This window comes from Salmo trutta, chromosome 30 (genome assembly GCF_901001165.1).
Source record: "Salmo trutta chromosome 30, fSalTru1.1, whole genome shotgun sequence".
In the NCBI taxonomy this organism is placed as follows: domain Eukaryota; kingdom Metazoa; phylum Chordata; class Actinopteri; order Salmoniformes; family Salmonidae; genus Salmo; species Salmo trutta.
The window spans coordinates 748498-763540 of NC_042986.1; the positions used below are offsets into that span (position 1 = coordinate 748498).

Sequence of the window (15043 nt, forward strand, 5' to 3'; positions counted from 1 at the left end):
AAGACCCAATCCCAAATCCTATGGTTTATTATGCACTTATGGAGATCTGAGAGGATTTGATTGGTATATATGATGAAACTTCCACCTCCTAGCCTGTCATAGGGCAAGGTGGAGCTACAGTCCTCAGTATTTGGACAGCGAATATTTATTTATTTATTTTGGCTATATACTCCAGCATTCTGGATTCGAAATCAAATTATGAATATGAGCTGAAAGTACTGAATTTCACCTTTTCTACTTTGTCCTCCTTTAGAAGAAGATTAATTATTTGACACAGGACAGGATAGACGAGAAGTCTACCATCAACCGTATTGCTTTCGCCAGTGACACATTTCAGAGTAATCAAACTTACAGAGGGCCATGGAATTCGACTGAATCCTTCGTGTGTATCTTTGATAATAGTTTATAGGCATGTCAAAGGGACTATATAGACTTTCAAAATATATTTTATTTTTTCTTTATAATTGTGAACAATTATTTATAAACTTTTGACAGTATTTACCATAGGAGAAACTCAAGATACATGATCTATGATATGGAGAGATCACCATTTTATTATTCATGTTCTTATACTGTACAAATTATTCAAAGTAGGTTATGTTTCGCCACGTGATACTCACAAGAGCCACTAGGGGGCAACGGACAAAATGTAAAAACAACCAGAATGGTACTTATAATAGCATTGTTCATTCACTGACAACAACTATCTCACAGTGAATGGTGGCACCTGATTATACTTTGATTTAACTTAATTAAACAAATGTCTTTCAGCGGCTGAGCCTCCAGAGGATTGTGAGCCAGAGGAGGAGAGCAGTCAGAAAACAGAAGAGGAGGAAGAAGAGGAGGCGCAGCCTGGTGCCGATGCCTCCGATGAGGTCCAGGAGGGCATAGAGGAGACGGAGGAGAGACTAGAAGAGGAAATACCTCGGGGAACCACGCCACCTCCAGTAGCGGCCAAACCACAGCTGAGCAGTGGCGAGGGTGAGTAGGCTAGTGTAGTGTACCAGGGTAGGGGTCAATTCGAATCAAACTCATTCCGATTCCAATTTTTCCTAATTGAAAAGCATTGAGAAAAATTGGAATTGATTGAAATGGAATTAACCCGGTTGGAGTATATTAATAGGAAGGGACCATCATGCCAAAACACATAGGTCTGCGAATACATACACATGTACTGCACTCTCAGACAAGGGTAGTGTGAACCCCACATGTAGAAGCACACAAACACCCAAAAACATGTGACGGAGACCATCCATGTACGGCCGACCAGGATTCGATCTCACATCAACAATGACACAAAACAACAAAAGCTAGCATGCTTCCTTCCTACCATTACCTTACCAATAGTTTTGTTTGGCTGAGGGTAACACTACTTTGTCACGGCATGATGGGTAGTACTAGCACACACAGCTAACTAGCTGACATCTGCTACATATACTGTACACAACACACCAAAGGATCACACATCTCTGCATGAAGAGGATGGCAATGTGGATCACCCATACCACTAGAGTAAGAGTTTTTAAAATTCACATAGAGCATGCGATTATTGTGGATAGTCAGATTAATATAATAGTTCGATTAAAATGTTTACATGCTTTGCAAAAAGGCCGATTTCCCTAATAATCCTGTTTACATGGATACATCTGAAATCAGGCTACCTGATGGCACTCTGATAAATGCAAAACATCGGCAATCAAAATAAACATTCTACAAAATTGACCATGTTATTTTTGAGAAGCATATTTGATTCTGAAAACTACTTCTAAGACGCATACATTCAGTTGTTCTGAACTCGGCTTGCTCGGCTGGTGCTAGCACATGCACAGATCAAATAAATTGCTGGAACGCCGATTAAGGTGTTTACATATCCTAATCATTTGAAAGATTGCTCAGAAAACCAGGTGTTTTAATCGGCATATGCTTACTTCGTTTTTTGACTTTACACCGATTAAGATAAGCTGAGTAAGGTGTTTACATGACTATTGCATAATCTGCCTACTGCCATAAACAGTGTAATATGGAATTATTCCTGTACATGTAAACGTACCCATTGTGGACCACTCAAATCGTTTTGAGACACTGTGCTGTCATAGGCAAACAAAGTACAGATTTTCAATTGGAGTCATCTGTAATACATTACATCATCTAAACATCATTGGTATCAGTTATTACATTGTACATAAGGTCATCTATACACATGTATACATAAACAAATACAAAGTACAGTAGATACCTGACATTTGTCTTTATTTGCCCCTCAGACCCATCCACTGTGTCCTCATACTTGGCCAACTCTTTCCTGCCTAAGGAGCCTCCCAGGGCTCCCGAGAGCCTAGCCCCAATGGTGTCCCTGCGAGGGCCCCTCTCCAACCCCTCAGGGTCTCCTCACCTCACCAATATTATGCACCCTCCAATGCCCCCTAGCTGTATCATGGAAGAACTACAACGAGCCTTTGCCTCAAAGGCGAATCGGCAAGAAAGGTGAGGAGCACAACCCATTCACTGCAAACAGCCATATAATCTGTGACCGGGAGTTCATGTTGTCTCTAATGTTTGGTAAAACTTAAAGCCTGTGGGTAGAATTCTTTATAACTTGTTATAAGCATATATGAGCCTTTATAATGTCTTATAATAAAGTTTATTATAATAAAATGTTAGGTCTCTGTATCAACAGTTCCACTGACTCAAAATGGCTGGTATTTAGTCAGGCTCATTATGAGATGATGATAAGACATTATAAACACGGTCACACATGCGACTAGACATTCTCATGTCTTACAATGCATTATAACTGGATCATAATGCATTATACCTACTGGTGTTGAGTAAAGTGTTATTTAATGTTCAACCCAACATATAACCTCAACATCATTCCTTTCAGTGATGTTACAGCCAATTAGCTTACTACCGCCATGTTGCATTTTCACTATCCCATAATTGAAGAACCCAGTGTTCACTCCTATGGTATCTTCACCACATGCTCACCCATCCATGTTAACTCCTACCTGTTACCTTTCAAATTGACCCAATACTACCTCCCATACTAACCTGCACTGCCTTACTCACCCATCCATTAAACCCCTCCTGTCCTGTTAACCCCCATGCTCCCTCCTCCCTCCCGTGTCCCCTCAGTGTGCATGGGCCTGCTGAGCCGTGCTCGCCCCCTTGGCGGCGCTCTGACGGGCGGATCTCTCGTTCCTCCAGCTCGGAGAATCAGTCGGTGGCGGGTGGTGGCGTTGTCGACTGGCTCCACCAAGCGGAGAGGAAGATGGAGGCGGAGGAGAACAAGGAGAACGTGCGGCTGGACCAGTGCTTCTCCGACAGCTCGGGCCTCCCCCATGATCAGGACGACTGGAACGACTCTGTCATCTCCGGTGTGTCCTTTCTTAATGGAAAGATTGCATACAATGATATCCACCAAATGAACAACATAGATTAATGACATCCCTCTTGTTAAACTAATTCCCAAGCAATATACAGTTGAAGTCGGAAGTTTACATACATCTTAGCCGAATACATTTAAACTCAGTTTATCACAATTCCTGACATTTAATCCTAGTAAAAATTCCCAGTCTTAGGTCAGTTAGGATCACCACTTTATTTTAAGAATGTGAAATGTCAGAATAATAGTAGAGAGAATGATTTATTTCAGCTTTTATTTCTTTCATCACATTCCCAGTGGGTCAGAAGTTTACATACACTCAATTAGTATTTGGTAGCATTACATTTAAATTGTTTAACTTGGGTCAAATGTTTTGGGTAGCCTTCCACAAGCTTCCCACAATAAGTTGGGTGAATTTTGGCCCATTCCTCCTGACAGAGCTGGTGTAACTGTCAGGTTTGTAGGCCTCCTTGCTCGCACACGCTTTTTCAGTTCTGCCCACAGATTTTCTATAGGATTGAGGTCAGGGCTTTGTGATGGCCACTCCAATAGCTTGACTTTGTTGTCCTTAAGCCATTATGCCACAACTTTGGAAGTATGGTTGGGGTCATTGTCCATTTGAAAGACCCATTTTGCGACCAAGCTTTAACTTCCTGACTGATGTCTTGAGATGTTGCTTCAATATATCCACAATTGTCCTACCTCATGTTGCCATCTATTTTGTGAAGTGCACCAGTCCCTCCTGCAGCAAAGCACCCCCACAACATGATGCTGTCACCCCCATGCTTCACGGTTGGGATGGTGTTCTTCGGCTTGCAAGCTTCCCCCTTTTTCCTCAAAACATAATGATGGTCATTATGGCCAAAGAGTTCTATTTTTGTTTCATCAGACCAGAGGACATTTCTCCAAAAAGTACGATCTTTGTCCCCATGTGCAGTTGCAAACCGTAGTCTGGCTTTTTTATAGCAGTTTTGGAGCAGTGGCTTCTTCCTTGCTGAGCGGCCTTTCAGGTTATGTTGACATAGGACTCATTTTACTGTGGATATAGATACTTTTGTACCTGTTTCCTCCAGCATCTTCCTTTGCTGTTCTTCTGGGATTGATTTGCACTTTTTGCACTAAAGTATGTTCATCTCTAGGAGACAGAACACATCTCCTTCCTGAGCGGTATGACGGCTGCGTGGTCCCATGGTGTTTATACTTGCGTACTATTGTTTGTACAGAGGAACGTGGTACCTTCAGGTGTTTGGAAATTGCTCCCAAGGATGAACCAGACTTGTGGAGGTCTACAATTTTTTTTCTGAGCTATTGGCTGATTTCTTCTGATTTTCCCATGATGTCAAGCAAAGAGGCACTGAGTTTGAAGGAAGGCCTTGAAATACATTCACAGGTACACCTCCAATTGACTCAAATTATGTCAATTATCCTATCAGAAGCTTCTAAAGCCATGACATCATTTTCTGGAATTTTCCAAGCTGTTTAAAGGCACAGTCAACTTAGTGTATGCAAACTTCTGACCCCCTGGAATTGTGATACAGTGAATTATAAGTGAAATAATCTGTCTGTAAACAATTGTTGGAAAAATTACTGGTGTCATGCACACAGTAGATGTCCTAACCGACTTGCCAAAACTATAGTTTGTTAACAAGAAATTTGTGGAGTGGTTGAAAAAAGAGTTTTAATGACTTCTGACTTCAACTGTATAACAATTCAAAAATAGACTTAATTTTTTTTACTTTCTAACTCCTGGTCTAAACGTTTTTGGGGAAAACAGACAGACACAAATGGCAGACACGGCTGTTTTAATCTGACAAATTTAAAAAGCCTGTTTTTTTTTTGTGGGCATTATGAACTCTCCTAAAGTTGAGATGTCCACGTGATTTACAAGAAGGTTTAAGTTGCATATGAACATTTTAGGTTCGGTTTCTGTCCTGTGAGAGTGATCTCGAAGTGATCGCTGACGTCGTTTGTGTGTGTGTGTGCAGGTACACTACCTCGCAGGCTAAGGAAGGAGCTGTTGACGGTGAAGCTTCGGAATCGGCCCAGCAAGGAGGAGCTGGAAGACCGGAATATCTTCCCGGCACGGACTGAACAGGAGCGTCAGGATATACGCCAGCAGATCGAGATGAAACTTGCCAAGTGAGTAGTCATCTTTTCTCCTCACCCACTCCTTTCTCACTTCATCTTTCCATAATACCTCACATCGTCTCATCACCCCTTTTTCTCAAAAGGCATTGCAGAAGAAGGTCCAAGGAAAGGGACCTTGGATCTTCTTCTCCAATATGGTTGGGAAGGAGGCAAGGAGCAAGGAATGGCGAAAAGGCCATTTGAGAAAAATTACATCCTGTAGGCCGAGCTCAATGACACCTCTTCCTCTTCAACATCTTTCCTATCCTAGAACAGGGGTACTCAACTACTAATTGAGAACGTCCAATGACACAAATTCCCTAGATGGCAAAGGTACGGATGGATATTGTCCTTTATCAGCACTGTGGAACAGTGTAGTAACAAACATAGTCATCTAGGACTTAGGAAACATGTTGTTATATAAAATGTACATTAAATGAGACTAAGAATTTGAATTAATTACAATTTCTTTCGAATGTAAACATGTGCAAAATTGCATCAACATTGCTGAGGACCAAAACATTTAAATAAAATAAAGTGCATGTTTTCTGGAGAACAAAGTTTAAAAAAATAAGTTGAACTAAAATTAAAATGCACAGAACGTCACTGTGGGCCATGCAATATTCATGTATAAGTCACTCTGGGCCTTGTCCTGCATTAATGAGAGAAATGACACTTTCTGTCTCCTGCCAATGCTTTGAACTTAGGCACAAACGGTGTGAGAGCAACTCTGAGACACTGGTGCAGGTGTTCATTGGTGAGCCTGGTGCAGGTGTTCATTGGTGAGCCTGGTGCAGGTGTTCATTGGTGAGCCTGGTGCAGTACTTGTTTTTAATGAAGTTAATTGTGGAGATGGCTGATTAACCGCTGTATGTGGAGCCAAACATGGTCAGGATTTAGTGCCAGTTTCTTGAGACCATGGACATAATCTGCAGGCACTATCTTTCCCAGAAAGTGACAGGGTCCATCACTCCATTTATAGTGATTTCACATCTACCCATCTGAAGATCTGTTTTGCTTCTTTTGACAACCTTGTCACATTTGTGACCAAGAAGGTGTTCTGGATGAGCAGCAGCAGTTCTCTTCCAAAAGTGAAATCATTAAAGCGAGCCTTGAAGTTATCCATCAGCTTCTGGATGAAATTAACATGGTTGGGAACAGCTTTGTCTCCCTGCGTTTGCACCAGAAGATTGGGGAAGTGGGCAAGTTCTCCCTGGAGATAATTCACCAGCATTACCAGCATTACAACCAAGAATACAACTTTCCCGAATCGGATCCTTTGTTCGTACCCCCAAGGGCAATTTAACTGATTCCAGTCTGTTCCAAAAGACTGCGGGCGGAAAAGAGGTATTCGGAGTGGACTTTTAGTCCGACTCAGGAGGTGCACACAACACCCACCACTTCCGAGTCTATTACTCGCTAATGTTCAGTCTCTGGATAATAAAGTTGACGAGCACAGAGCGAGGATTTCCTTCCAGAGAGACATCAGGGATCTGTTTCATGGAAATATGGATCTCTCGGGATATACTGTCCATACAGCCAGTTGTGTTCTCAGTTCAATGCGCAGACATCCATAAATATCTCTCCGGGAAGAAGATGGGCAGGGGTGCATGTTTCATGATTAACTACTCATGATGTGATTGTGATAACATACAGGAACTCAAGTCCTTTTGTTCACCCGACATAGAATACCTCACAATCAAATGCCGACCTTATTACCTCCCAAGAGAATTCTCTTCGGTTATAGTCACAGCCGTGTATATTCCCCCTCAAGCCGATACCACGACGGCCCTCAAAGAACTTCACTGGACTTTATGCAAACTGGAAACCACATATCCTGAGGCCGCATTTATTGTAGCTGGGGATTTTAACAAAGCAAATTTACCAAGTTCTAACAACACATTGTTTGTAGTATTCGTGCTGCTAAAACACTCGACCACTGCTACTCCAACTTCCGGGATGCCTACAAGGCCCTCCCCCACCCTCCCTTCAGCAAATCTGATCACGACTTCATTTTGCTCCTCCCTTCCTATAGGCAGAAACTCAAACAGGAAGTACCTGTGCTAAGGACTATTCAATGCTGGTCTAACCAATCGGAATCCACGCTTCAAGATTGTTTTGATCACACGGAATGGGATATGTCCCGGGTAGCCTCCGAGAATAACATACACGAATACACTGATACGGTGACTGAGTTTATCAGGAAGTGTATAGGAGATGTTGTACCCACTGTGACTATTAAAACCTACCCAAACCAGAAACCGTGGATAGATGGCAGCATTCACGCAAAACTGAAAGCGTGAACCATCGCATTTAATCATGGCAAGGTGACTGGGAATATGGCTGAATACAAACAGTGTAGTTATTCCCTCCGTAAGGCAATCAAACAGGCAAAATGTCAGTATAGAGACAAAGTGTAGTCACAATTCATCGGCTCACACATGAGACCTATGTGACAGGGTCTACAGACAATCACGGTATACAAAGGGAAAACCAGCCACGTCACGGACACCGTCTTGCTCCCGGACAAGCTAAACACCTTCTTTGCCTGCTTTGAGGATAACACAGTGCCACCGACGCGGCCCGCTACCAAGGACTGGCACCAAGGGCTCTCCTTCTCCATGGCCAACGTGAGTAAGACATTTTAGCGTGTTATCCCTAGCTGCTTCCTCAGAGCAAGCGCAAACTAGCTGGCTGGAGTGTTTATGGACATATTCAATCTCTCCCTTTCCCAGTCTACTGTCCCCACATGCTTCAAGATGTCCACCATTGTTCCTGTACCCAAGAAAGCAAAGGTAACTGAACTAATTGACTATCACCCCGTAGCACTCACTTCTTTCATCATGAAGTGCTTTGAGAGACTAGTCAAGGATCATATCACTTCTACCTTACCTGACACCCTAGACCCACTTCAATTTGCTTATCGCTCCAAAAGATCCACAGACGATATCACACTGCACACTGCCCTTGTCCATCTGGACAAGAGGAATACCTATGTAAGAATGTTGTTCATTGACTATAGCTCAGCATTCAAAACCATAGTACCCTCCAAGCTCATCATTAAGCTCTAGGCCTTGGGTCTGAACCCTGCCCTGTGCAACTGGGTCCTGGACTTCCTGACGGGCCTCCCCCAGGTGGTGAGGGTAGGTAACAACACCTCCACTTTGCTGATCCTCCCCACAAGGATGCGTGTTCAGCCCCCTCCTGTACTCCCTGTTTACCCATGACTGCGTGGCCACGCACGCTTCCAACTCAATCATCAAGTTTGCAGACGACACAACAGTAGTAGGCCGGATTATGAACAATGACGAGACAGCCTACAGGGAGGAGGTGAGGGCCCTGGGAGTGTAGTGCCAGGAAAATAACATCTCACCCAATGTCAACAAAACAAAGGAGCTGATCGTGGACTTCAGGAAAGAGCAGATGGAGCACCCCCTTATCCACATCGACGGGACCGCAGTGGAGAACGTGGAAAGCGTCAAGTTCCTCGGCGTACACATCACGGACAAACTGAAATTGTCCACCCACACAGACAGTGTGGTGAAGAAGGTGCCTCTTCAACATCAGGAGGCTGAATTAATTTGGCTTGGCACCTAAAATTGTACAGATGCGCAATTGAGAGCATCCGTTTGGGCTGTATCACCGCATGGTACGGCAACTGCACCGCCCTCAACCGCAGGGCTCTCCAGGGGGTGGTGCGGTCTGCCCAACACATCACCGGGGTCAAACTACCTGCCCTCCAGGATACAGCGGCCCTTAGATCTTCTGCACAGATTCTGTCAGACCTGGGCCCTGACAGTAAATCTCAGTAAGACAAAAATAATGGTGTTCCAAAAAAGGTCCAGTTGCCAGGACCACGAATACAAATTCCATCTAGACACCGTTGCCCTAGAGCACACAAAAAACTATACATACATTGGCCTAAACATCAGCGCCACAGGTAACTTCGACAAAGCTGTGAACGATCTGAGACAAGGCAAGAAGGGCCTTCTATGGCATCAAAAGGAACATAAAATTCGGCATACCACTTAGGATCTGGCTAAAAATACTTGAATCAGTTATAGAAACCATTGCCCTTTATGGTTGTGAGGTCTGGGGTCAACTCACCAACCAAGAATTCACAAAATGAGAAAAACACCAAATTGAGACTCTGCATTCAGAATTCTGCAGAAATATCCTCAGTGTACAACGTAAAACACCAAATAATGCATGAAGTGCAGAATTAGGCCGATATCCGCTAATTATCAGAATCCAGAAAAGAGATGTTAAATTCTACAACAACCTAAAAGGAAACGATTCCCAAACCTTCCATATCAAAGCCATCACCTACAGAGAAATTAACTTGGAGAAGAGCCCCCTAAGCAAGCTGGTCCTGGGGCTCTGCCACTGTGTACTCTCTGTTTAGGGCCAAATAGAATTCTGTTACTTGACACATTGAAAAGAATTTACAAAAAAACAGAGCAAACTAGAATGCTATTTGGCCCTAAACAGAGAGTACACAGTGGCAGAAATCTTTGACTATGTACAGACTCAGTGAGCATAGCCTTGCTATTGACAAAGGCCACCGAAGGCAGACCTGGCTCTCAAGAGAAGACAGGCTATGTGCACACTGCCCACAAAATGAGGTGGAAATTGAGCTGCACTTCCTAACCTCCTGCCAAATGTATGACCATATTAGAGACACATACTTCCCTCAGATTACACAGACCCACAGAGAATTTGAAAACAAATCCAATTTAGATAAACTCCCATATCTATTGGGTGAAATACCAGTGTGCAATCACAGCAGCAAGATTTGTGACCTGTTGCCACAAGAAAAGGACAACCAGTGAAGAACAAACACCATTGTAAATACAACCTATATTTATGTTTATTTATTTTCCCTTTGTACTTTATTTAGCACATCATTATAACACTGTATATAGACATAATATGACATTTGAAATGTCTTTATTCTTTTGAAACTTTTGTTAGTGTAATGTTCACTGTAAATGTTTTATTGTTTATTTCACTTTTGTTTATTATCTGTTTCACTTGCTTTGGCAATGTAAATATGTTTCCCATGCCAATAAAGCCCCTTAAATTAAAACAAATTGAAATCTATCCCCCTTTTTGTCAACTTCCCTTTGATGGCCTCATGGTTATCCTCTCCCGTGTGTGTGCTTCCCGATTTGTTAAGCCCAACAGCTCCTCACAGAATTCCTTCTTTGTTTCATTCTAAAACCTGACAAACACCAGAAGCTGGGCATTATCAGTGTGATTCATCCACAGCTAATGAAATGCATGGTGCATTCTGAATGGCCTCATCAAGTTGTGAAGTTAAATCTTCAGCAAATATTTCAGTTCTCATTGCTGTGGAATCGGACAGTGGGAAATGTTTGATCTTTTCTCTGAGTTCATATTTTTGTTTACCTTAAAGCAAGGCATCAGCAACTTCACATGTGCGCATTCTTTTACCGTCTCAGCGTCTGAATTATTTTTTGTTTTCCCAAAACCCAAACTATCCTCAGTGAACACTCCATTGCACATTGTTGGGCTGTAAGGGAATTGACAAGGACTTTAGTGGACTTCTCATATTGGGATTTGAGTTGGTTAATCTTGTTTGTTCTCACCTACGTTTTCAGAGGATACGTCTGATCGAATTTATTATGCCTGGTGCCATAATGGCGTTTAACATTGGTCCTTTTCACGAGAGCTATGGACTCACTGCATATCAGTCACATTGGTTTTGTGCTAGTTGCGGAGAGAATGAATACTGTTCCGTCCACTCATCTTTGAATATACGGTTTCCAGAGTCAACTTATTTTTTACAAGCCATATTAAGAAAGATAACGGTATCTAAGCTCCTATCTGTGATATTTACAGTTTAACCGCGGTTAAATCTTTCTGTTTATTTCTGCCTGTTTATTTCTGCCTGTCCCAAGGTTCCGCAGAGGATATTTGGATTAATGTGATTGGGTAAAATGCGGCCTCTTGTATTTGCATATAACCACGCGATTGGATTAGACGGGGCACTAGTAGAGACGGGCGTTGCTTTGGGAGAAAGAGAGAGAGAGTGAGAAAGAGAGGTTGCTGAGTTAAAGAGGCCCTCTGCGTCCGGTTGATTTAAAAAAAAAAGCTGTCTAGGAACAATGGTTTGACTTTTATATAACAACATGCGATGTTGTCCGGTTCTCTGGGTCTGGGTCAGGACCACGGTCCGCCAGTTGAGTTGGGCGGCCCTAGAATGTGTGTAAGCAGACCTGGGTTCAAATCATATTTGAAATCTTTAAAATGCCTGCCATATGGGTAGGGTTTGCTGTTCTGGAACTATTCTACTGGTAATCATAAATAAAGTACTTGAAAAATGATTAAAAATAGTTCTTGAACCCAGGTCTGGATGGAAGACATTAACCTGAAGGCTCTTTATGATTGCATATGAATGTCAATATAAATACAGTAAATTCCAGAGCGACTTACAAGGGCAAATAGGGTTACCTGCCTTGATCACGGGCACATTGACAGATTTTTCACCTATGAATGTCCATGAGAGGAGAGTCTGAAAGGTGAACAATGAGTGATAGGAAGGGATGAAACTGTAAACTTAATGGTAGTGGTTATGTAATGTTGAACAGTGGAGGGTTTAGAGCGGAGGTGAGAAAGACAATCTGATCTAGGGGGATTATCTCCTTGGCTTGCATTGACTTGATTTGCGTCCGTCCGTTAATCTGGCATTGTTTTGTACATACTTTGGAATTGATGCTTGGACTCGGCCAATCCTGATCCTGGATCAGTCGCTCTATTTTGTTGGATTAATTTTACAGCGGCCAGGTGCTAAACCAGCTGATTGAACTAATCAAGGTCTTGACCAAACCAATCCGTAATTGAGGAAGAGAGATTTCATCACCAATTGGAGTCAGATCCTGCAAACTCGAAATGTGGTTCATTTGTGGACCTGAGTTATACAATTAGAACGTGTTTCACTATGGTGGTAAAATACCCAGATTCCTTCTCAAGAGCAAAAACTCTTTGATTTCAAGAATGTTACTGGAGAGTTAAAGATAATAAATCAGGAATCCTGAATTTCCTGTTTTCTATTGCCTTATTTGTGTTTGTGTACTGTTTTGGTTTACTGAATGTGCCAACCACACACAAGACATTCCCTCACAGGAAGTTATTAGAATTCGAACTTCCAGTAACAGTCTTAGCTCTGTACAGGCCAGCAGGACACTATGGATGTGGATACATCACACTTCTCTAAACAAAAGCATTTAGAGAATGTTCTCGTATTGTATGGTTTCTTATTTGCTGAAAAACACAACAGTTTGGTACGAGAGCAGAATGTGAAGGAATTTAAGTACTACAACTGCTGTGTTTCTCATCACCATTTTGTGAAGCTAGGGGTACACCATCATGTTACGTAACCAGCCATGTAATAACTCACAGTTGAGTGCTACTCATCTTCAAGAAAAAGATTTAACAGTCAGACTCCCATAGAAACGATCAACCTCAGGCTATTCTTAGTTCCGCTCGGACCACAGGGTCTTCAAAGTGTAATATTGTCACTGGACAACAAAAACAATTCACTTCCAGCTGCAAACAAACACCTTATGTAAAAGGCCAGAGCAAAGCAGCATGACTCCGGCTTGCGTAAGAGCCCCAGGCCACAGGCAGTGTGCTCTGTGAAGACAGGGGGTTCCTCTAGCATGGGAGTGAGATGTGGAGCTGTCTGGGGAGAAGGTCACATTGAGAGCGCCATTGTAGGCTAGTCACACAAAAGACCACCGATCTGCACAAAAACTACCATAAAGCATTATAATTTTTTCATTTTAATGGATGTATTCGATGCACACAATGCAATTGCAAGTTGTATTTGGAACTTCTGTCGAATAATATGCTTTCCTGTCAATTTGAAATATTATAGTTATTTTGCTCACTGCTCAATGATCACGTGCACTGCCATTTGCTTCTGCGAAATTCTGTCTTGAGTGTGTAAAGAACTGTCACCAAATCCTGGTCTTGGAGAACAACTGTGTGTCCTGTAGGCAATGTGTACTGAATTAGGCCCATTGAGATGAACTGCTGAACAAAATTCAGGGGACCGCTATACATCTAACATTTCTCCCCCTAAATGTCTTAGTTTTGACCGTTGAATTAAGCCTGGTTATGATGTGATTGTTTGGTTGAAACTAAAACCTGCATACACAGTGGGCCTCCAGGACCAAGACTTAGAGCCCTGAGGGATCACTGTGGAAAATAACTCACAGGAGCATAGGGCACAACTCAAGCAGCCGGTCCCAATTAGTTTGCTACATCTTCCTCAGTGGCTCCCTGTGAGTTTTGCAGGGTGGAAGCAATGTGGTGAAAGCTCCACCACTACATTGCTCCTACCTATCCAGACTACTGAAATCAGCAAACATTAAAAGGGAAGGGGAAGGGGCAGGTGTAGGGATCGGTTTGGGATTATCCTACTATATTGCAATTTGTGCTCCCATTTTCTAGCCACAGTTACCTCCAGACAAAATAGAGACCACATATGAAAAGGTGCACTGTAAATGGTAAACGTTCCGATTCCCACACCAGTGTAGACATTTTGTTGAGGTCATGAGCTGCTTATTCATTCTTTACGTGGTGCCATTAGTGCGTACAGTGCATACGGAAAGTATTCAGACCCCTTGGACTTTTTCCACATTTTGTCACGTTACAGCCTTTTTCTAAAATTGATTCAGTTGTTTTTTTACCCTCATCAACCTACACACAATAATACCCCATAATGACAAAGCAAAAACAGGTTTTTCTTAAATAATTTAAATATTACATTTGCGTAAGTATTCAGACCCTTTACTCAGTACTTTGTTGAAGCACTTTTGGCAGACATTATAGCATCGAGTCTTATTGGGTATGACACTACAAGCTTGGCACACCTGTATTTGGGGAGTTTCTCTTTATCTTCTCTGCAGATCCTCTCAAGCTCTGTCAGGTTGGATGGGGAGCATCAGTGCACAGCTGTTTTCTGGTCTCTCCAGACATGTTCAATCAGGTTCAAGTCCGGGCTCTGGATGGGCCACTCAAGGACATTCAGAGACTTGTCCCGAAGCCACTCCTGCATTGTCTTGGCTGTGTGCTTACGGCCATTGTCCTGTTGGAATGTGAACCCTTGCCACAGTCTGAGGTCCTGAGCAGGTTTTCTTAAAGGATTTCTCTGTACTTTGCTCCGTTCATCTTTCCCTCAATCCTGACTAGTCTCCCAGTCCCTGCCGCTGAAAAACATCCCCACAGCATGATGCTGCCACCGCTTCACCGTAGGGTTAGTGTCAGGTTTATTACAGACATGATGGTTGGCATTCAGGCCAAAGAGTACAGTCTTGGTTTCATCAGACCAGAGAATCTTGTTTCTCATTGTCTGATAGTCCTTTAGGTGCCTTTTGGCAAACTCCAAGCGGGCTGTCATGTGCCTTTTACTGAGGAGTGGCTTCCGTCTGGCCACTCTACCATAAAGGCCTGATAGGTGGAGTGCTGCAGAGATGGTTGTCCTTGTGGAATGTTCTCCCA

General features: G+C 42.8%; 1 protein-coding gene across 2 annotated transcripts in view; it reads left to right on the forward strand.

Moving 5' to 3' along the window:
* The window catches only part of phactr3a (phosphatase and actin regulator 3a), a 60713-nt gene that overhangs the window by 33466 nt on the left and 12204 nt on the right, over window positions 1-15043 (forward strand). The window contains exons 4-7 of one of the 2 annotated variants that reach the window (XM_029724451.1): window positions 772-981; window positions 2265-2484; window positions 3136-3377; window positions 5371-5524. In XM_029724451.1, the coding sequence (XP_029580311.1) occupies window positions 772-981; window positions 2265-2484; window positions 3136-3377; window positions 5371-5524 (826 nt within the window). The remainder of the gene's footprint in view (window positions 1-771; window positions 982-2264; window positions 2485-3135; window positions 3378-5370; window positions 5525-15043) is intronic. The other variant, XM_029724452.1, reaches the window with a different exon arrangement.